The sequence below is a fragment of the Lutra lutra genome, chromosome 2 (assembly GCF_902655055.1).
Source record: "Lutra lutra chromosome 2, mLutLut1.2, whole genome shotgun sequence".
In the NCBI taxonomy this organism is placed as follows: Eukaryota; Metazoa; Chordata; class Mammalia; order Carnivora; family Mustelidae; genus Lutra; species Lutra lutra.
In genome coordinates, this window is record NC_062279.1 from 166,827,471 (window position 1) to 166,852,409 (window position 24,939).

The 24,939-nt window shown below is 35.7% G+C and overlaps 1 protein-coding gene across 5 annotated transcripts in view; it reads left to right on the forward strand.

Moving 5' to 3' along the window:
- Positions 1–10,671, forward strand: part of PCDH7 (protocadherin 7) — a 425,601-nt gene extending 414,930 nt beyond the window's left edge. For 4 of the 5 annotated variants that reach the window (XM_047719070.1, XM_047719071.1, XM_047719072.1 and 1 more), the window contains one exon: positions 6,344–10,671. In XM_047719070.1, the coding sequence (XP_047575026.1) occupies positions 6,344–6,720 (377 nt within the window). In that variant the 3' untranslated portion in view covers positions 6,721–10,671. The remainder of the gene's footprint in view (positions 1–6,343) is intronic. The other variant, XM_047719075.1, reaches the window with a different exon arrangement.
- The last annotated feature ends 14,268 nt before the right edge of the window (positions 10,672–24,939 follow it).

Consider the following 24,939-nt stretch of genomic DNA (forward strand, 5'->3'; position numbering starts at 1 on the left):
TTATTATCTCCCTCATGAGGACCTTGAGGCTCAGAGAAATTACATTCAAGAAATTACATCCAAAGTCACAGAACTTATACATGATGCATGCAGAATCACACACAGCAATGTTGAGACACCACACCTCCTATTCTTTTCACAAACTCACTGTCCCATCAGGACTTGCTTAGGAGTAGCATAAGAAGACTGAATTTAGGGATGGGTGCATAGGCTATTCTTATATCCTCTTTAAGCTTGGTAGGGTAAAGTGATTTTAGACAAATTAGAACACTGTTTAGAAATCTTAAAAACCGGGGCACCTGGGTGGCTCAGTGGGTTAAAGCCTCTGCCTTCAGCTCAGGTCATAATTCCAGGGTCCTGGGATCGAGCCCCACATTGGGCTCTTTGTTCATCAGGAAGCCTGCTTTCTCTTCTCTCTCCCTGCCTGCCTCTCTGCCTACTTGTGATCTCTTTCTATCAAGTGAATAAATAAAATCTTAAAAAAAAAAAAATCTTAAAAACCCTTCGTTGTAGCCCTAGGTGACACTTATGCAACTATAAATCTCCCCTTCTTCTGGAGAGTAATCAGATACTTAGAGAATGACGAACTGCTTGTTTGCGTCAGTGATTTCTACCCTGTCCATTATCTGTTACTGCTTACCTTTCTAGTTTTCCCAAATTACAGGAACAGACAAAATGTAGGGATCTTTAGGTTATTTACATAAAAAAAAAGTCTAACTCCATATGCACCTTTTGGATTTCATCCCCTCACACCTAATCTTTAGTGACTTCAATAATAATTTTCCAGTAAAGGGTTCATTTAATTTTTTGTTCTCAATTGTATTAAATAAGGCAAAAGTAAATCATTTTCTGACACCTATTTTAAAGTCGAGCACTTTATTTAATCACTTGAGTAAAACAGATATTTTCATATTTCTTTTCCTAAGAAAGTAAAGGTAATGTTAAAATATTTGTTGGAGGGGTGCCTGGGTGGCTCAGTGGGTTAAAGCCTCTGCCTTCGGCTCAGGTCATGATCCCAGGGTCCTGGTATCGAGCCCCGCATCAGGCTCTCTGCTCAGCAGGGAGCCTGCTTCCCTTCCTCTCTCTGCCTGCCTCTCTGCCTACCTGTGATCTCTCTCTGTCAAATAAATAAAATCTTAAAAAAAAAAAAATTTGTTGGAAAACCATTACCAATTGTCTTTCTTTTTTCTCACACATCCTTTTGTAAAACCTTTTTCGTTGTCCACCAAATTACACCAGAATTTAGACGTGCCTCCAGAAAAAGAAATCTTTATATAACAAAAAGTCAAGAAGTATAAAAAGAAAACTAAATACTTTAAAAAGGAAGAAAAGCAAAAGGTGCCTGTATGTGTTTTTTTTTTCCTCCCCAAAAGGAGAGGATAACACAATTTTTCATTGCAGAATTTTCTCAAGTAACGTTAAGAATATGCTATCGCTTGAATTTAAAGAACAAATTGTAGGAATGGTGTGAACATCTACACATTGACTAACAACTCATCACATGATCGGAGAATTAAGTAATTTGTATGTTAAATAAGCAAATTATGCATATAGCATGAAATAACTGAGCTTAAAAAAACTCACTGGAAATATTTTAAAACTAAATGCAGCATTTTCATGCCTTCTCTTAGGAGATAAAAATACCCTTGTATCTTCAGTCCCAAGCCAAGGGCCTGGAGTAAAGTGGGTGCCCAGGATTCTGGCAGAATGCATAACTTAGCATCTGGAGATCCTTACCGGTTCAGAGTTGTCTTCAAGGGTCTTAACCATACAGTTCTCTTCTGTAATAAAGATGCCCGGAATGGTTTCTGAAATGTATAGAACAGCTTCTGGGAACATGAAATGCCTGCATAAATCTGTGCTTTCCTTATTATTTCTGATGATTCCACCTATTGTCTGTCTGTCACTTCTTGTTGAGGTCACTCTACCCGCATTTCCCAGGACCAACTCACCCACCGAGCCCAGTAAGGGCAAATGTACCTCTATCCAGAGAAAGAGCTGGAATTCTTAAATTCTTTATCATTTCCTCTATGTTAGGAAATATAGGGAGGTTGCACCATTATTGGCATTAATTAGTAAAATTTGTGACTTAGCGGCATCTATTTCCTGCACTTCTCGGAAACTTTTTTTTTTTTTCTCTTCCTTTGGAGATTCTAGCTTTTTCTTATGGCTGTGGGTAGCAGTAATTGACCTCTAACTACTCAGCTGTTACATTTTAAGAAGGAACATTGTAGTGTTATGAGAAACACTAAAGTGAAAGTCAAAACACTTAGTCTTTGGCCTCTGCTCTCCCACAGGCTGGACTCCTTACTGCTGCTATCCTCCTGCCTTTCCGCTGAGAGGAAAAGTTAAGACAATGTGTGTGGGAAAGTATTTTCTGTGTTATAAACTCATCTAAAATTGTTTGCTATGATGATGGCTTAAAACTGTACTTTCAGAAGGAAATTAACTTGATGTCTAAGAAAGGACTGTAACTCTCCAAATGGATGTAATGAGTCAAGCAAAATAGCATAACTAGAACCTCATGAGTAATGTTAACGTGGCCATGGGATCTATTGAATTCCTATTCTGTATCCAATCTTCACCAGGTTTGAGGTGATTAAGTGGAGGGTGGGGGGGGGGGTGCGGAGGAGGGCTCTAAGGAACTGATTTTATTGTGGAAAATGCTGGTAGAGAATACCATTATATTTTGATGATAGAATATTTTACTTTTCACTGATTTACTTAATGCCAACTCACAAGAATCATAATGAACTGTTTCCCATCTTCACTAAGGTCCAAATTTAAAAGAAATAGTACTAAACAAAAGCATGAAATAATGTTCTTACATATCAAAATCACATCCTTTGTGAAAGACTGAAAGACTTTGAAAGATTACTAGTTGTATAAGGTCTGCCTCTAATTCCACAAAATAAGACATTTTAAGAGTATGTCTTTTTATGAAAGGGAGAAAGAAGTGTCTTTGATGATTTTTTAAGACCAGGTATAAGTTTTGTGTTAAAAAAGTACTTACATAATTAAAATAAGAAAATATAGAACACATAAAAATACTATTCCACTCATGCCTCCCTTTAATAAATTGCAACATAATACAAATTGCATTTGTTAATCATTGGCGTTTCTTTTGAGGATTCGTTTGAGTCATCAGGATTGGAAGTTTTGATTGCTCCTGATGAATCTCTTATAGCCTTTCTTGATTATTTTCTAAATCTGATGACAAACAGTGCAACATGTCTTAGCCAATTAGGCTTGTCAACTTCCACTGTGGTCTGCAATCAAGTGTTTGACTTTGGAAATGACAGGAGATCCTTATTAAAGTCATGCTTCTTGGATGGAGATGTGGCAGCCCACAAGTGCCTGATGACAGAGAAGACAAGTTGCCTTTTGTTAAAAGCAATAAGAGGAAATCAATTTCAGCAGGAGATAATCCAGACTAGGATGTAAGCACTGAGGGAAGAAATTGAAGAGCCTCCCACTTCTAGTTGATGAGAAATTGAGTCAATCTAAATAAATAGAGTTCCTTATGAGTAACAGAGAGTTCAGGTACAGAAGTAAAACAACAGGTAAGAGGAGTTGCTTGCATATCACACAGTTCTCTGAACTTTCTCTAAATGCATCTCAAACAAAAGAACAACAAAGTGCTACACATTTGAAACTGGAAACACAATCTCTGAAAAGCAGAAAATCTGTAAATCACTGTGTAGGTAAACTGACACATTGTGTGAGACTTAAATAAATTTAGCTGATTGTAGAACATTCTGGGACATTTCTGCAGGGAACGACAACCACATTCAAAGAGATATTTCTTGTTTTGGTAGCTTTAGTCTTGATTATTTTCTTGTGTCTTTTTTTTTTTTTTTAAGATTTTTTTTTTTTTTTTTTTTTTTTTTTTATTTGACAGAGAGATCACAAGCAGGCAGAGAGGCAGGCAGAGAGAGAGGAGGAAGCAGGCTCCCCGAGAGAGCAGAGAGCCCGATGCGGGGCTCGATCCCAGGACTCCGAGATCATGACCCGAGCCGAAGGCAGCGGCTTAACCCACTGAGCCACCCAGGCGCCCCATTTTCTTGTGTCTTTGATAGGCACTATCATACAAGAAAAAGAAAAGTTTGAACTTGTTAAAGCAATGAAGAAAAAAAAGGAATATTTAGAGGAAAATAGGTCTGATCTTGCACTTTGCATTTTTATAAGGGTTTTCCCTGTTCAAGGCATTTCGGTCAGCTTTAGATAAACAAAGTATCCCAAGATAGAAAATATTCCGGAAAGAACTCCCACTTTGCTTATTTAAACTAACTAGATTACAAAAACCATTCATAAAATTTGCCAATAGTTTGATTTTTAAAATGTATCTAAAATGTGTGTTTGAAAGACACAGAGGGAATTCGGCATAAAAATATGAATAAGAAAGTGCTTTCACTTTTGATGATAAAATTAATAGGGTCTTCTCACTTAGAAGTCAGATAGCAACACAGCATGTGCAACGACAATAAATAATTATCTTTGCATTTTACCTTTGGGAAAGAGAAAAGAGTCTAGATTTCCTGTGAAGAGCGCTGGCATTTCCTCAGTGAGCTCTCAGCACACAGTGTAAAACAATCTCAGGCCATAGTGGTTCAAAAATCAATGGGCTGACAAATGTCAATATTTCAGTTATCCTTCACGGCAGGAAAAAATGGTGTGCATTGGACTGCCTTAATCTGGGAGATTGGGCAGAGCAAAAATTCTGAAATAGCCTATACAAATGATAGTTAAAATAAGAATGTAATGTTAAAGTAGAGAGGATGAGGATGGTGGGTGGAGACAGAAACAGTAGGTCTAAGTATTTGGAGGATCATTTAAATAACCCCTTCTTTAATTTTAAACCAAATCAACCCAAGATCATATATAGGCAAATCTCACTGATTCCATGGTTGTGACTGTATTTGCAGAGGTTAAATAAAATCTGTCCATCTTTTAAGCCCAAAGTCTTGTTTAAAAAAAAAAAAAAGTCATATTATATAAATTGGAGCACAATCATATTATGTTCTTTTGTTTGGCAATAAAATAAACTAAAAATATCTTAAATGAAACCCTACAGTTATATTTTAGAATCTGTTGAGGAAGACTGCTTTTTTTTTTCCCCCTTCTCATTCTTTTTCAAATAAAAACAAAGTATGTTAAAAAAATTAATAGTAGGGGTGCCTGGGTGACTCAGTGGGTTAAGCGTCTGCCTTCGGCTCGGGTCAAGATCTGAGGGTCCTGGGATTGAGCTCTGCGTCAGGCTCTCTGCTCAGCGGGAAGCCTGCTTCCCCATCTCTCTCTGCCTGCCTCTCTTTCTACTTGTGATCTCTGTCAAATAAATAAATAAAGTCTTTAAAAAAATTAATAGTAATAAAATATATACTGGTTCTCCAAAGACAGACACATATTAACAATTTTACTTACATATACAGGTAATTCTTAATTCTGATCCCTAAGAACTATCTAGATATGACTTAGCTTTATAGTAAGAGAAGACATTTCCCATTCCAGTAGGTACCAACATTAATTGGGACTACATGCTATTTCATCAAAACTTTAGGAGCTTGACTGCATTTTCCCAATGCATTGCATTTCACATAATATTTCTAATCAGCAAACACATTGGCAAACGTGTTTCTATGTGAACACTTAAGAGATTATCCTACAGCACATATAAGGTCATTTGACATGGTGGTTGGGTGGTTGGCGTGGGCTGCGGTGGGATAGGTGATGATATTGCTAGTATGTTCACACCCATAACCTACTTGTACTTTGCTTTTTTTACTTTTTACCACATGATGTGCTGTCAATTTAGGTCCTACTTCTGAGTCACCCTGATGTTTTATACTGTATTTTAAATATAAGGTTTTGCATATTTGCATTCCATGAATAATGTATAAGCAGGAAGGAATCCAATTGGCAAAAGTACACAATTTCTGGGATAATTTATAAATACAGAAAATTATCTATTTGGATTTAATAACTTTTCTTATGCATGTGGAAAAATTTATACCCAGCCTAATATACATATGTGCTTTTTTCTACTTGAGAATATACACACGTCTCTGTCTTGTAACAAATGCATATGTGCCTGTCTTCTACATGCTTAAATTTATTAGTTTGTTCATTCTTCTCTTTCCATGATATTTGATGCTTTTGTAAAACCTTATCTTTAGTGGAAATGAAATTAAAAACTGTTCTATGGGAATGATGAACTATGGGGTGAAGAAAAAAGGAAAATTTTATATATATATATATATGTATTTCCCCCTTCCAATTTCATGCAAATCAACAAACTCTGTTCCAGAATGTCCAACTTTAACATCTCCTTCTCCTTGAATTTCAGATTCAAGACCTCTTCCAGATGTAGCCCTGACTGGGAAGTGCACTCGTGAGTGTGATGAATATGGCCACTCAGACTCCTGCTGGATGCCAGTCCGCACTTCTCCAGAGAGGAAGAAGAGCCAGCCCAAACTCTCCACTTTCATGCCTGTTGATGAACGAGGAAGCCAGGAAAAGCTGGCCAATGGCGAGGCCGCCATCATGGGTGACCGCAACAGAAACCTTCTGAACAAAAAGTTGACCTCGTCCTATGAGACCTTCAGTGCAGCTAGTTTCAGCAAAAATGAGGAAGCCAACCCTGAGGATATTCCCCTTACAAAAACAGGGGAATACAAGCCATCTCCTGTCAATACTCTCACTAGAAGAGAAGTTTACCTGTAGGTTATGAAGAAGAACAGTAAAGTTCTTTTCATGTATGAGAAGGAGAATAAGGGGCAAAAATCCTTACAAAGAAAAACCATTTAATCACAAAGAGGGGGCTACCAAAGAGACAAAGCTTTGCCTGCCACTTCTGCCTCCAGATCAGGCCTTTAGTGATACTGTTAGCCTGATTGTAATGTACAATGTAGAAATCATCCTTGTTACTTGCATGTCTAATCCCCTCACTGATTATTCCCAACACCTGCTATCCCTCTTCCCCATCCCCCTCCAAGGAGGAAAAAAAAAAAAAAAGATGGTTGCAAGTTTCTTTCATGGTAACAAGCCTGATTAGCAGAACACAACACACTCTCATTATCCTTAAGCTGAAGCATGATTTAGTCACTTTGATTTATTTCGAATGCCATCCAGCTGGTCAAAAAACAAACAAACAAAAAACAAATCAGGTAAATGTATTTTAGACATACCATGAGAATATAATTAATCACCAGAAGGCAATTCCCCCAAAATAATAAAGTCCCTGTAAAGGTACAGTTCTTATTAAGGGGGACTCTACAAGAAGAATATTGAGAATCTCACAGCTTTAAAATTCTAACAAAGACTGACAGCTAGACAATACCCAGTTGGAGATTATAGTACCAAATTGACATACGTTGTTCTTTTCAAGTCAGGGGTATCCACTTCAATCCCATACATTCATCGAATATTCTTAGTATACACACAATCTTGACCACATGTATCAATTACACTAATTATAACTTGTAAAAATTATATATATATTTTTCAGAACAGCACCGCTGTTATCAACTAACTGGAACAATGTGTCATTAAAAGGCCAAAGATCACACGGCAGATCAGGGAAATCATGAAGCAGATTTGGTCTTGACTGGAAATCCATTAAGCAACGAAAGCAACTGAACCCATGCACATACATAAATACTCAAACACTAGCTTATTTTACATTGTCTCTATACCTGAGAACATGCATTCTCTTTTAAAATGGGTTTTCTTTGAAAGCTCAGAAAATGAAAAACTAAAGTGATGTATTTTTGGTATAATAGTAGACAATTAGTTAAGTTTCAAGTTTAGCTTCAAAACCTATTATCAGGGAAGTTTCACTTGTAAAAATCATTTTTGTGGGTAGGTAGGGAAAGAAGGATATGTTGGTATAAAGTCTTTTAAGTTAAAATCACTATTATCATTTTGGAATCCAGGTAATGTGTGCTGGTCTTACTATTTACGTTTCAAATTAGCAATTGTATTTTTTGTGTGTTTAAGGCACTCTTTCATATAACACAAGTGCATTAATTTTGATCCTGTGCAATATAGCACTATTTCAAGTCTCACAACATTGAAACAAGGTGACACCCTAATTGATTTGTCACTAATGTGATTTTGAACATGATACAATATGTCTTAAAAAGAATCTAGACGGAACATGAAAGAAATGAGTTCTGGGCAGTGATATGTCTCCTTGTATGTACATCTCTCGAAGTGGAAAATATGCAATTTTTTCAGTGTGAAAAAAAAACACAATATGCAGATTTTGGGTCATTTGTTCTATAGAGGATGATTTAACATAATTGGAGATTGAGCTGGGACATTCAGACAGAAGTGACAATCCAGGGACAGAATAGGGGATAACAGGTGAAAAGAGCAAATGTTCCCAACACTGAATGTTTGCAACCTGGTTAAGACATAGCCTGATGGCTCTCTAGCAAACTGTAGAAATAATGTAGCTTTGGATAGTTTTATTCTTTACAGAATTTCTTAGACTATAAGGTGAAACAGCCTGGACCAGAGGTTGTGAACTCACTATAGTTCATCAAAATGTTTATCTTTGAAAACGACTTCTCTATTTGGTGGGCTACTCTTTTGGGGTCATTTCCTTCTGCTCTTTCTTAAATGGAGTTTTCAATGATGTTAGTTTATGTATAATAGTTAGGATGAAAGAAGATATGTAATTGAAACAAAAATATTGGACTAAAATATCAATAATTGAACATGTTTATGTTTAATTATTATTGACATGATGGAAAGATGCAATTCTAGTACTCTGTTAGGAAACTGCATTAAAGCAGTTCTGCCTTGTATAATCTGTAAGTACCTATTAAGACAAAATACTTCTAAAGATACTTATAAAATGTATACATATTTTTTCTTGCACGTTACAAAGCAAATACTCAATTGCATAACACAGGTGTTCAACAAACTTTTTTTAATGCATTTATTTTCTTTCTTTCATGAGACACTTGAAGCCATTAGATAGCTCATTTCATTCTATCTTAAAACCCTTCCATTGTCTATAAAGCTAATACGGGTCATACTGGACCTTTGGATTAATTGGATCTACATTCCCCAATGATGTTTGCACCACATTCAAGACAGCCATGTCATTGTCATTTAACTCGTGAGCCTCTCTTTAGAACTAAAATGGGTGTGAAAGAATAAAATTCAGTGTACTGTAAGTATTCTCAGTAATTCTAGTAGAATTAGCTCTCATAACATGTTTATTATATAATGAGCTGGCATGACACAGAAATATATTTTGTGTTTGTATGACTTTTATTTTGAATAGGCTAAATCTGGTGCCACTCCATATATAGAGTGCTTTTGAAAAAAATCAATAAAAAGAAACAAAAAAAATAAATGAGTGAATGCAAAACAAGCAACTGTGCCTTTTATACCTGTTGTTATGGTAAAAAAACGGTTGTTGGGTTTGGACAATGAGGGAAAATGGGCTATTCCCAACTTTTTTGATCCTGTATATTTATCCATGTTTATTTTCTGAAAATAATAAATAATATATTAAAAATTTGCCTTCTGACAAACTCAGATAATGGACCAGTCTTAAATATCGTTCATTCATAAAACAAAACTAAGGCATTAACATGGACTGCTTAATTCTGACTAGAAGGCTCAAGCGTTTATTATAATAGTAACACAGAGAGAGAATATCAGGGGTGAAATCAGTCCATTTTGCAAGGTCAAATATTGATTTCGAATTTCTATTCTTTATTTTTTCGTTTTGTTGTTAATTTTTCTTTTAGCTGCTGTTTCATTTTGGTTGTATAGTATATAAACCATACTTGTTTTCTGTACACAAGATTCTCAAGTGGACTTTGCATGCATTATACATTAGGACACATTTATAAATTAATGAGTAACTATATAAATTTATGTGTATTAAAATTTATGTGTATGTCTGTAGCTTCAGTCTAAAATCTAATGCTCATTCTGACCCTCCAGATATCATTTCTGTATGGTTTCTGACTGGCCTGCTGCCTGAGTTTCAGAAAATAAGAGAGGCATTATTTTTATGGGAAGAGAAACTAAGATGGTACTGAAGATGTCAGGCTGAAAGGCTACCCTAGGAAGCTCTCTTAGAGGAAAATAATATAACACAAAGACCCGAAGAAACCTCCAAGAATCAAGCCATCCCAAATTCAGGCCTGAGAAATCTGAAGACCGAAGTAGTTTTAGGGATATTGTATCTGCGATAAATATACAATGTGTCCTTAGGTGGGGATAAAACAAAAACAGTGAATATGATCAAGAATATTCTAGAGCTGGTCAGTTGTGACCCAGGCAGAGGTAGATCCGACATCTGGAGGAAGACCTCATACCTTCAGCTCCCTAGGGTTTACTTTCAGACAACTTTTCCTACATTTTAAAGCACTTGCATTCAGTGTGGTACGATCTGTTTGTAATGTTAATCATTGACTATTGTTCTGCTACTTGGATGTTGATAGTGAAGCAGAAAACAATTTATCATCGTTTATTATGAGTCACTATGCACGCAACTATGCTAAACATGGCGAAATGTATGAAACACTCGTCCAACTATTTATGAAATACTTTACATAATTTAATTTGCTTTTGTACAGTTTTATGTAAATAAATTGCTTGTCATTTTTGTCTCTGCAAATTAAAATATAACATGGTCAAATGGTTTCACACTTGTAAGCGTACTTCTCTGTTGACAGGTAATTCCGTTTTGATTGGACGAGAAGTGAATGGATGCATGTACCAGTGTGATTTAAGATGGTTTGATTTTGGATAAGTTAAGATAGAGTAAAGAAGATAATCCTGCAGTAATTACTTTGCGTTATAACAGAGTAGAATGAGGATTTTACAGTTTCATCCAAATACTAAGACAATTACTTAGCGGGCTTTTACATGTAAAGTGGGCAATAGAAGAACTTCTCATCATTAATATAAGCATTGATTTTTTTCAGGTGTTATCTAGAGAAATTTCATGTTTAAGGTAAAACTAATTCTAAGTCAAGATGTATCTCTGTTAAGGAAATGTTTCTTTTTTTTTTTTTTTTTAAAGATTTTATTTATTATTTATTTGACAGAGAGAGATCACAAGTAGGCAGAGAGGCAGGCAGAGAGAGAGAGAGGAGGAAGCAGGCTCCCTGCAGAGCAGAGAGCCCGATGCGGGGCTCGATCCCAGGACCCTGGGATCACGACCTGAGCCGAAGGCAGAGGCCTTAACCCACTGAGCCACCCAGGCGCCCCGGAAATGTTTCTTTTTAACCTAAAATAAAGTGAATACAGAAACATTAGAGATGAAAAAAAAGGGCCTTATATCATGTGAGATGTAGAGAAAGAAATTTGAAGCAAAAAATAGAATTTTTACTGAACTATTTTTTCCCTTTAGTTAAGCTTTTTCCACTTTTAATATTTTTTTTCCATCAACCAGCATGTATATATGGCTATTCTGTTTACTCTTTGTTGTCAGATTATGTCCCTAATTATAATGACTATCTTCTCTATTTATTTAATGGTATCTATTCAAAGAGGTGAATTCTTTCCTTAAATTGAACCCAGAGACTTAAAAGAGAAAAAAAAAAAATACTTTCTACTTATATAAATAGATTCTATAAATTTTTGTCCCATCTCACAACAGCACTGCTAACACCTATCTATATAGGAAATTAGGCATTCTGAAGAGCATTGCATGAAAGTTTCTCTACCGTCTTTTCCTTGCTCTTGGATGAAAATCCAATGTACTTTATATAGAATGACATATTCTTTCTTAAATCAAAGATAACTTTGTAAATTGATAGTGGCTGGCAGCCTTCCTTCTCCGAAGAAGGAATTAAGAGTGAAGTATGGTGAGAAAATCTGTCACAAGTTGTAATGAGGTGAAGGAATGGTGTGTGCATTCATTTGGCTTTCTGCATTTCTAATGGTGAGAACCAAACATCAATACATAAGACAGTGCAATGGTACATAAAATGAAATCAGTGTGCATTCATGTTTTAAATGTTCTATTTAGATTTGACAAATACATATTTCTCTTTACCCTAAAATTGCAATCTTAGGTTAAAAATATATTCTTTAAAAAAAACCTCAAATATGTAAAAACACAGTGATACATTTAGAAAGAAGGTAGACATGAACCAAGGCAACAAAATTTGCGTTCGTCTCTTCCAAGGCTTAGGTCTCATTATTCTACCATTTCTGATTCATTGGAAGAGTTTCATCTAGTTACTTAGAAACTTGACTTAGCACAACAGTATCTTACATTTATAGCACACGTTATGGTTTACAAATGTTTTACAAATTCCCGTAATACATGCAATAGAAGGTGAAAAAAAACTATTAGATGAGCCATACATAAAGGATTTTACTTCTATTGAATTGTTCTCAGATTGGATAAAAACTGAACGTAGAGTTCTTCCAATATTAATATTTTCCCCCTGCTGGCTTATGTACCACTCAAAACATTTTGCATGATTTAGCAGTGACAAGGAAAAGAATTCTCCTTACTTACCTGAATAAAACAGGCATTTGTAAAGTGGGAATTTGGGGGATGGGGGCACTAATTATGCAGACTGGCAGGTAATTATCTTCATTTGGCACTGCACAACATACCCTGGCAGTAATTGTAATTTGTATGGGATTTCTGACAGCAGATTATAAATCTTGAAAACAGCATAGCCTAATTTCTTACTGCTGAATACCCCTGGCCTAACCTATCAGGCCATGAGGTTTTGATGGACATTGTCTGGATAAACAGTCTAGGTGTGAGGACTTGAATGATTACAACTGACAGCACTATCAAAATTGATCAGATAATTATAGAATTCCCAAATTTACTTTGGTTTCAATAGGCTGATTTCACAAAGAAATTCATTTATTGATGTTTTTGTCTCGTCCTTTTTCTGTTTTTAATATTTATCTTTATTTCTGTGTCCCCACCTCAATGCTCTTTGCCATCTTTTATTTGCTCTGTGTTCTTCCCTTTTCCAAATTAAACCTAATTTTCCCTGGAGGTGGTTGAATGTTAGGTAGCTAACCAAGGACTAGAGGATTTGCAATCCAATCAGCTTTATTTTAATGGAAATTTACAATATCACTACTTGAGCTCTTAGAAGGCAGGGTGAATAGGGACTGAACTTACATTTGTTTATTTTCTCTTATCGTTATTCCTACTCTAATACTTGTTTATAAACTGCATGGAGGAAGATGATTAACAAAGATAATATAAATTTTCCAAGCTGCAGGGAGTGAGGAAAGGATATGAATGTAAAATGTGGAATACTAAACATTTATGTTCTCTTTCAACACTAACTTTATTTTTTCTGTTGTGCTACTGTTAAATGGAAATTTTATTTATTTATTTATTTTTAAAGATTTTATTTATTTATTTGACAGAGAGAGATCACAAGTAGACAGAGAGGCAGGCAGAGAGAGAGAGAGAGGGAAGCAGGCTCCCTGCTAGCAGAGAGCCCGATGCAGGACTCGATCCCAGGACCCTGAGATCATGACCTGAGCCGAAGGCAGTGGCTTAACCCACTGAGCCACCCAGGTGCCCAAATGGAAATTTTATTAATTGGTTGAATTTATTATGTGCGAACCACACAGATATAATTTTGCCTATTTATTTTAACTGCTTTGGGAAGATGTAGAAGATGCTTAATCGTTCATAAATGTAAAATTTGCCCCCAACACTCTCAGGTGATGGTAAACAAAAATCATAGTTTATTCATGATGTTCAGTTTTATTGATTTCCACTAAATGTTATGATTCAAGTAATCCATTTCCAGAAAGGTCATAAGAAAGATACATGAGGTCAATGGATAAATGTCAGATATAATCGTAGAGATTAATATGGTTTTGAAAAATAAAAATGTTAATCAATGTGCCTAATTAAAAAAAAAAAAGAGTCCACTAAAGAAACACCTGTATAAGGAATCTGAAGAAAGAGATAAAAACAAGTTGTTTTATTTTGATAATTTAATTGAAAGTACATTACAATATCCCAGACTTAGTAAAATTAGTAGTAACTTGAGTGGATAATGTCAGGGTTTTTTTCTAAGTGTGTTTTATAGAGTGTTACACAGAACATTTTTATTGCAGTTTTATGGATTGTTATAAAAATTTGACTGTGTATTTAAACCATCTTATAATACCTTTATGGAGAGGAAGGGAGGGTAAAAAAATAAGTAGAAAAACATAAAGAAGTAAAGTAAGAAGATGGCCAGGTCACTTACTTAGTTTTAACACTGCTTTTTCTTTTCTTTTTTTTTTTTAATTTAAAGATTTTATTTATGTGTTTGTCAGAGAGAGAGAGAGAGAGCTCAAGCAGGGGAAACAGCAGGCAGAAAGAGAAGCAAGCTCCCCGCTGAGCAAGGAGCCCAATGCCTGAACTCAATACTGGGACCCTGGGATCACGACCTCAGGTGAAGGCAGAGACTAAACTGACTTAGCCCCCCAGGTGTCCCTTAACACCTGCCTTTCAGAGACAAACAATTATTTGTTGTTGTTTTTTTTTTTTTTAAAGATTTTATTTATTTATTTGACAGAGAGATCACAAGTAGATGGAGAGGCAGGCAGAGAGAGAGAGAGGGAAGCAGGCTCCCTGCTGAGCAGAGAGCCCGATGCGGGCCTCGATCCCAGGACCCTGAGATCATGACCTGAGCTGAGGGCAGCGGCTTAACCCACTGAGCCACCCAGGCGCCCCGACAAACAATTATTTGAATGTTTTCCAGACCCTACAGTTTTGCTAGAATATACTTGATTAGTATTTCTTTAGTGTTTATGATTCACTGAGAGACCATAGAGTTTTAGAGATAGAGATATTTTATGATTTTTTTTAAAGATTTGAGTTTTACTAAATGAGGTTCAAAGTAATCTTTCAGCATAGTTTTCAGTGATAATTCTCAAGTGAAGCTGAATTTAACAGAATAAAATGTTTACTTTGTAAGTCAGTATTTATCCACATATTGTGGGGACAAATACATTTCTTTGGAGTCCAAAGGGACCATTTCTTTCCTTTTCTTTACAGGGGTCTATATCTTACTCAGTTGTGAGAAACACCAATTCAGAGATTTGGGTGAAAAGCAAAGTATTAAACAATATGAATGATTAGAGTAGAAGATATAAACATATACAAAGGTTGGCAAACTTTTTCTCTATAGGGCCAGATGGCAAGTATTTTAGACTTTACGATTCAAGAAGTAAAATCAAAGATATTGTGTAGGGGTTTATATGCTGAGAACGAAAACAAGTTTCTAGATTTTTTTTTCAATCATTAAAATGCATAAATACCATTCTTTTTTAATGTTTTTAAAAGATTTTATTTATTTATTTGACAGACAGATATCACAAGCAAGCAGAGAGGCAGGCAGAGAGAGAGAGAGGGGTGGGGGAAGCAGGCTCCCCGCCAAGAAGAGAGCCTGATGCCAGGCTCGATCCCAGTACCGTGGTACCACAACCTGAGCCAAAGGCAGAGGCTTTAACCCACTGAGCCACCCAGGCACCCCCATAAATACTATTCTTTTTTTTTTTTTTTAAGATTTTTTTTTTTTTTTTTTTTTTTTTTTAATTTGACAGAGAGATCACAAGCAGGCAGAGAGGCAGGCAGAGAGAGAGGAGGAAGCAGGTTCCCCGAGAGAGCAGAGAGCCCGATGCGGGGCTCGATCCCAGGACTCCGAGATCATGACCTGAGCCGAAGGCAGCGGCTTAACCCACTGAGCCACCCAGGCGCCCCCATAAATACTATTCTTAACTGCAGAGATAAACAAAAGCACAGCAGTGGGCTGCATACGAATTGTAGTTTGCTGACCCTACTATATAGGAAACACTTCTTCAATTGATACTAATATTGGAGAATCCATCACTAAAATTCCTCTCCTTATACCTTAGTTAAGTATGTCCCTGTTCAACCAGGACAGTACTGGTTCATGTCTTTGTCCAATAAAGTCACTAATAATCACCCTCACATGTTAGATTATGTGGCTACCCTAATTATCAGGGTCATTCATGCCCATTAACCAGCAACGTAAAAATCTCATCCCTGGAGATGAGATAGACTTTGTAAGAGATGCAGGTAGATGTGCACAAAGTCCTCAGGCATCTCGAAAGAGCTCATAATCTTCTTAATGCAGGAATCATCATCATGGTCCTCTTCATAAAAAATTCAAAAGTGTGTCTTACTCTGGAAGTTCCAGTTTGGTTTAGAGGTAGGAGATCTGCCTTTTTCCTTGGGATCAAAAGCTGTAAACTTCCACTTAAATGTCACAGATAAGAGCTCATTATATTATGTTCAGTAAAAAGTAGTATAAAGTCTCATATTTCTACTCAAAACAAAAAGAAGAAATACTGTGACTAATGTAATGGAATTCTTGAGATGGGTTGACTTTTTTGTTCTCTTTTACATTTTCCAAATTGTATACTTGACCAGGTCTTACATTAACAATATAAAAAATGAACAATTTGAAGCATTCTAAAATTATGGGTAGTTGAGTGAATACATTTAAGAGTAATAAAAGAAACAATTTAACTTCAAAAGACTGGATGCCAGGCACCTGGGTGGCTGAGTTGGTTAAGTGGCTGATTGGATTTTGGCTCATGTTATGATCTCAGGGTCCTGGGATGGAGCCCTGCATTGGGCCCTCTGCTCATCAGAGAGTTTGCTTCTCCCTCTCCCTTTGCCTCTTCCCCCACTCGTTCTCTCTCTCTCTCTCTCCTCTCAAATAAATAAATAAAATCTTTAAATTTATCTCCTCCCAAAGAAAGTTGTATTTAAAAAAAAAAAAAAGTTAGATTATCATTCCACTGTGACATTTGACATTAGCTTTTTCCTACCCCAGTAAAGTAAATATATGCTACCTAACTTCAGAGTTTGATGTTACCAAACCAGTGTGAAGGAAATTGTCTTCATGTAAAGCCTAAATATGAACCTGCTAAGCCTGTTAATTAAATGTGAAATTTATATTTTGAAAAAAGTAATATATAACTGTGCAAAAAAAAGATGGACAACAGTGAACTTATTATCTAGTATTTAATCAACATAGAAAACATGGATGGGGGCTTCAGTATATAGATGAGATTATTTCAATATGGTTTCTCCAATATGACTGTGCCTGAAGCTTCCAACTGGGAACGTTGGTAAATTTGACTACATAGTTGTCAGGGGTAGTTGATTTGGCTAAACCTCTGAAAATGAAACTATTGAAAAAGCTACTATAAAAATCTATGTCTAGTAAGAAACAATGAACATTCTCATTGACTAAAATAATCTGGGAACACAAATGAAGAAAAGAAAAGATAAATTCTCAGTCATAATGGACAGGTACAGTCATCCCATACATGGTTTGAGAAGCTAAAAAGGGCAGTTGAGAATGCTACTATATCGAAAAACTTGCTTCAAGGCTATAGTGTTATTGCAAAGAAGGTGAACAAGTTGCATAATACAGCTCTTATCCAAAGAAACTTCTCCTTCAGTGAGCCGGTTTTTTTTTTTTTTTTTTTTTTTTGCTTTGTTTTGTTTTGTTTTTTCTGCTAATACTTAAGCTATGCTCCTGTTATGTCAATTCCTGGGATGCATAGAGAGATGTTTAGTATACTGCCTGTTGATGTATTTCCTTAAATTGTCTGACATACTCCAGGCTCATTTTTCTGTTTTTTTTTTCCCCATCTTTTATTAAATGAAAACAAATAGTATAACAGATGATTTGATTTTTCTCTTTGCTTAGGATTTATATGTACTTCACAGACAGCATTTTGTTATCCTCAGGTTTAAAGTCTCTAAGTCATCAGAGAAACACTCCCACTTGACTATAAATGTAAGTCAGATGATTATAATGACATTGTCACAGGTGGAAAAATAATCTTCAGTCTATTGTAATCAGATCCAACGCTGACACAGAATCATATATCGCTTTGGGGTTTCATTGGAGATGAAGGCACCAATTTATATTTTAACCCTTTGAGAAGGGCAGGAAGAGCTGTAAACAGAAGGATATACTGAGGTTTAGATTCAACCTGTGTTACAAATATTAAAAAATGACTCAGGATAGTGGATTGGAGCCAAATTGCCAGAAGCAATTTGGAAATGGCATTTGTATTTGTATTGCTTGTTTAAAAAAAAACCCAAAAATATATAAATAAAAACCATAATATATTATATATATATTTTTTCTATATATATATATATATAAATATTTGCCAGTATGCTTGATACTGAATATACAGAGTTGAATAAGATATGCTCCATACATTCAAGAAAGATGTTACTGGGAACACTGGTAATATTAAATGCAAGTATGAATACCATAGCAGAAAAATGCATACGGTTCTTAGAACATAAAGAAAAATAAAACAAAAATAGTCTGGCTGAGGCACGTGGGGATGCTGATAAAGAAGGATTATAAAGGTTAACATGGAAATATTAAGAGTAGTTAAACAGGCAATAAGAAGAAAATAAACATTCCAAGCATAGGAAATAGCTATGCTAACAGCTAAAGGTAGGAAAACAGAAATCAGAAATTGTACCTGTGTGTTCAGTATTCCGGCAGCACCATGGGGAGGGACAGGAGTCCCTCCATCCCACATTACAGCAATCTTGCAGGTGCCCTACTTCAGTTCCATTTTTTACACCCACACTGTATATGATTTAATCTTTCTTTCACATTATTTTGGTATATCAACTGTGGTAGACATCTGCTCTTCTCATCAATCAAGCATTCTTTTTCTATCTTATTTTTTTAAAAATCACCTGTTTTCTTTGCAGTTGCTTGCAGTTAAGGTTCTCCAGTTTCTTGTGGCCACGGATTAGATAGGCGACTCATTTGGGAGCCAATTTGACCCTCTCTCCAATTCAGAAATGACCCAAGGGCAGAAAATGGGTTGGATTTATCAATTCTGATATTGATGCCCTAAAGCATATATATAAAGCATATATAAAGCATATATTCCATAATGTCTGCATTCTAGAGCACCAGCATTGTTTTCAAAAAGCCCTGTAAGAGTTTACCTATCCTTTTACTGAAAATTTTAATCCTAATGCCTGCAGTATGTGGTTAATGACATTGAAGAGAAAACCAAATACTTGAAAACAGGAAACAGATGCGTGTTCTCGGTGTTCTATTAATACCACTTTATCTTTCCACCTTTTTGGTGTCCCAGACTCCTCGAGGCTACTGTGTGCCACAGCCAGGTGTATTTAATATTCCAGAACTTGCCTTATATAGTTCAGTCTCTAGGTCATTTTCCCCAATCTCCAAAGGTGTGCTTCCCCAAATACTGTGCATGGTACAATGTGTAGATCAAGCTTAGATTCCCTGTCACTTTCTCCGACTATCCAGCTCAAAATCATCCCTCTGTTTCTTGAAACTCTAATTTGAGAGATAAATAACATTTCTTCCTTCATCATTTCCTACAGAAGAGAGTTTCCCTAAAATATTCCTGGTTTCTTGTCCCACATCCCACTCTTCCTCACAGCAAAAGAATGAACTGATTTATGGATGAGAGACATTTGCCCATTTTCTTTCTTGAATCCAGAGGAAATTTTTTTTAATAAATAAAAACCCATGAGGATTTTTTTTTCCACTTCCTTGCTGGAATCTTTACTTCTTGCATTTATTTATGCCCCCCTCCCATGGATCTTGCTACATAAAGACAGAGACGGGGATAGAGTTGAAGATGGGGATAGAGAATGTAAAGGTTTTTCTTCAGCTTCCCCAGATTTCCTTTACACAAATGATGAGAGAATAGTGCTACTTAAGAGTCCCAAGAATGATGAAATCCCAGATTTCCAATATTTGTAAAACACCTTAATGTCTTGTCTTTGTTTTTGAGGTCTCTCTTTTATAGGGAAAATTATGTTCCAATATTAAAAGGTTTTCACGAGTGACATTACATGTCATTATGGGATAATATTCTTGGAAGTAACTGAGCACATTTTCTGCTAAATCATTCAGCATATTTCAACAGTTTCAACTTTCATTAATGCACTAATTTCGACTGACTGATTGCCGATTAACAGTTATCCTTATTCATTGTTCTGGAAAAGGTACTGTTATTTGCAGTAATGCAAAGAGCCAAAAAAAGGGAGGGTGATCATAGTATCTGTCCTTAAAATCACAACTGAATTATATGTTCTAAGTTTTATATGTAACAATCAATTAGTAGACCACAAACACATGCCCAACCCTCTGTCTGCTGTTTTTACTGTTTTTATACATCTCAGTGTCTACATATATAAGATGGCATTAAGTGTTATTAATCGTTTGAGATAAATAACCTCCTGGATGCTTAGCTATGATATTTTTCTGAACCTACGCAATGACTAAGAAGTTTTTAATAAAGAAGAGAATGTATTATTGAAACAGTAGAAAAGAGAGTCTATAAAAATGAGAAGAACTAGGAAGGAATGAGCTGATGGCAGATCCTCATACTTGGATTTGCTTAGATTTCCTTTTCATAAGCTGAAATGTAAGTGATGTGAGTTTTAGTTAACTTGGAGGACAGGAGGGAACTGGTGGAAAGCCTAGAAATTTCTTAATGTGGGTTTAATTGCATGTTTTCAGAATGAAAACAGTAACAACGATGATACAAGCCATGGTAATGGATCAACTATTCATGTTCCAGGCTCTGGGTGTAATACCATCCTGTAATTATGTCTAAGCAAGTAGAAAAATTAGCTTTTTCTCCATTTTCAGATGGGGAGACTGAGTCTCAGTCAAGTTAAATTATTTGGCTATGAACGAAAAGATCTAGGACTCCCAAACCATATATGAATGACTTCAAGGCCAATGCCAACAATGACACATCTGTGTGCTTAATCGCTGTCCTCCATCATCTTCCAGTGAGAATTTCCAGAGCTGCTTTAGTAACCGTGTCTTATGCAGAGCATTTTCCTTAACTGAGCATGCACCGTGAGGACCAGGCGAGGGTTTCTTTCTAAGCAAAATTTCTCAACGGTGACACTATTAACACTTTGGCTTTGTGTTGTGAGAGGTTGCCCTGGGCATTGTAGGGTATTTAGGACCATCCCTGGCTTCCACTCATTAGACACCAAGGGCACCTCCTCCTCAGTCATTCAATAAAAAATGTCTCCAGACAATGCAAAATGTCCCCACCCCCACACCCCAGTGTTTTTTTTGGGGGGGGGGTGGTCAAAACTGTGCTTGGTTGAAAACCACTGCTCTAGAGATTCATTTGCTCTTTAATCTGACCAGTTCCAGGCCAGAGTTTCGACTGTTGAGAAACATGTGTTTTGTGGTATCTTATGTGGTACACAATAATGTAGAATTTTTATGTGTAGACATAAAAGTGACTTTTTCCTAATCCAGTGAGCCATTTAAGAGCAAAAGAATGCAGAAGGCTATTCATGTTCTGAACCAGACTCAATTTTATATGCATACATTAAAAAAAAAAAAATTCTTTGAAAGGAACCCACTCTCTGTTTTCTTCTTCCCTGGATTTCCCAACTCACCCTTGAGTCTTCTATCCCCTTCTTTCTTTACTGCCTTGCTGCTTCCCTCCTTTCTTCGAGTCAGATCTCTCTCCCTCCTTTCTTTTTTCCTCCTTTTGCCTCTCTCACCTTCCCTTCTACTTTTCCTTCCTTCTCTCCTTCTCTTCCTTTCCCTCATTCCTTTCCTTCTCCTTCCCTTGCTGAAGTAGGTTAAAAAGAAACACACTTCTCAGTAGTACATACTTTTAACTTAGTCTCGAATGTTTTAGTCAATTTTAGGAATTATCAAAAAGCAAAACGTTTGGGGCGCCTGGGTGGCTCAGTGGGTTGGGCCGCTGCCTTCGGCTCAGGTCATGATCTCGGAGTCCTGGGATCGAGCCCCGCATCTGGCTCTCTGCTCAGCAGGGAGCCTGCTTCCTCCTCTCTCTGCCTGCCTCTCTGCCTGCTTGTGATCTCTCTGTCAAATAAATAAATAAAATCTTAAAAAAAAAAAAAAAGCAAAACGTTTGAGAGATTGTGAGTTTGTGTGAAAATTTAGACTCCAGAATGATCTATATTACATTTTTCTGCATATAGTTTTGGAAATATACTTTAAGAGAAAATTACATCCCACCATTGAGATTGAGATCAAAAGGAAATAATTGTTATCAATGATGCTTGAACTTAAAAATTTTTCTGTACTGCCGATATTTTTGCACAGATAACATTTTCATGGTATTTTTATTTTTTTAAAATTTAAATGACATTTAAATTTAAATGACATTAAACACAAAAATCCAAGGATATTCAGAACAGTTTAATACCTGTTTAAAAAGCCATTTTCTTCTTCCTGTATTCCATTGAGTCAATGGAAATACCAAGAGAGTTATGATGAAAAGAAATGGTATTTTCTTTCACATGATGCTATGTTTTCTTATTTGATGAGGAAACTAAGAGTTTTTAAGTGATAAAAGGAATCCATGTGCAGTAAATAGAGATTAAATCAAAAGTCAACAGCCCATACTGTCTAGGCAACAAACATAATGGAATTTAAAGTCAGAAGGCTATATATATATTTTTTTAAAGATTTATTCATTTGAGAGAAAGAGAGAAGTGGGGAGGGGAGCAGATGGAGAGAGAGAGAGAGAATTCTAAACAGACACATCCCAATACATCTCATGACCCCCAGACTACAACTCCAGCCGAAATCAAGAGTCAAAGATCTAACCAATTATGCCACCCAGGTGTTCCATAGTCAGAATATTTTGTTTATTTTTGATCACTTTAGCTATGTACACACTGTATTGAAAAGTCACATAGATGTGACTATCTGATATAGAAAATCCATTAATAGATTCTAATAAACAATGTTAACCCTGAAATAATTTGAAATCTTAGCAAGTTCATTGGGGGGCGGGGAGAATGCCAACACTGCTTACAAGCGTGTAGAAAGACCACATAGTTCTATTATTTTTGAAACTACTCTTTTCTTACACCTCTTAATGAATTTATGTTTGGAGATAGTTTCATTTGTATCTCTGAGCTGGGGCAGAAGCAGAGATAAATCCTTATTCTATATAAAAACAACCAGTGGTCTCCTTCTTGAAATTTTTCTGACTTTTGATGTCTGCTTCTATGTCATAAGAGTAGGCAGTAAGGAGATCACATTTGAAAGATTTCCTCTACCTACAAGTAAGTAGGATAATACCTAAAAGAATAACATACCTCTGACACATGTTTGGAGAGGGAAAAAAAAAAAAAGACACAATTATTACCCTCAAAATGTTTTTCCAGAAAGAGATACATGATAAGTACTGTTTCTTATTGCAAATACAATAAATAATCTGCAAAGGAGTGTTTCTAATGAGTTTTTCCACTGTAATTCTCATAGTACTTCTCTGCTGCTCTTGGCTGTTTGACTTGAATGCTAAACTTCCTTCTTTAGCTTATTTTACTTTTTTTTTTAATTATTGAAGTATAGTTGATACATAATTTTACACTAATTTCTGGTGTACCACAGAGTGAGTTGACAACTCTATATGTTGTAGTTACCATGTGTCATTATACAGGACTATCACAATACCATTGACTATTTTCTATTCTGTACATTTTATTCCTGTGTTTTATCCATTCCATAACTGGAAGCCTGTATCTCCTACTTCCCTTCACCCATTTTCCCTTTCCCTTACCCTTCTCCCTCTGGCAACCACCAGTTTTGTTCTCTGCATTTATGGGTCTATTTCTGCTTTTTCATTTGTTCATTTGTTTTGGTTTTTCGATTCCACATGCAAATGAAATCACACGGTATTTGTCATCTTCTGTCGACTTTTTTCACTTAGCATAATTCCTTTTAGGTCTATCCATGTTGCTGTAAATGACAAGATTCCATTTCTTTTTTATGGCCGAATAATATTTCCCTGCATATATACCACATCTTTATCCATTCCTCTATCAATGGACACATAGGTTGCTTCAATATCTTGGCTATTATAAATAATGCTGCAATAAACATAAAGGTGCATATATCTTTTTGAATTAGTGTTTTTGCTTTTCTTTGGGTAAATATCCAGTAGTGAAATTACTACATTATATGGTATTTCTATTTTTAATGTTTTGAAGAAATTCCATACTGTTTTCCACAGTAGGTGCACTGATTTATATTCCCACCAATAGTTCATGAGAGTTCCTTTTTCTCCACATCTTCAACAATATTTGTTATTTCTTGTCTTTTTGTCTCTACTCATTTTCACAGATGTAAGGTGATACATCATGGTGGTTTTGATGTACATTTCCCTGATAATTAATTAGTGACATTGAACATCTTTTCATGTGTCTGTTGCCTTTTTGTATGTCTACCTCATTTGTAATCAGATTATTTATTTTGTTTTATTTTGGTGTTGAGTTGTGTTAAGTTCTTCACATATTTCATGTATTAATCCTTTATTGGAAACATCATTTACAAATATCTCCTCCCATTCAATTGATTGCCTTTTGATTTTGTTGATGGTTTTCTTCACTCTCCAAAAGTTTTACTTTGGTGTAGTTCCAATAGTTTATTTTTCCTTTTGGTTCCTTGCCTCAGGAGAAATAGCTGGAAAATGTTGCAAAGGCCAATGTAAAAGATTACTACGTGTGCTTTCTTTTAGGAGTTTTACGGTTTCAGCTCTCACATTTAGGTCTTTAATCCATTTTGAGTTTATTTTCTGTGTATGGTGTAAGAAATTGGCCCAGTTTTATTCTTTTGCATATAGCTGTTCAGTTTTCTGAACAGTGTTTTCAGTGTTCAGAAACTGTCTTTTCCCCATTTATATTCTTACCTCTTTTGCTATAGATTAATTGACTACGTTTGTTTTGGTTTATTTCTGGGCTTTCTATTCTGATCCATTGATCTACTTGTCTAGTTTTGTGCCATTACCACATTGTTTTGATTATTATCTTCAGTTTGTTTTTTCTTAATGTTTCCATTCATTCAGCAGGCAAGACTGTAAAAAACAAAAGTTGAAGTTTAGACATGTGATCATTTAACC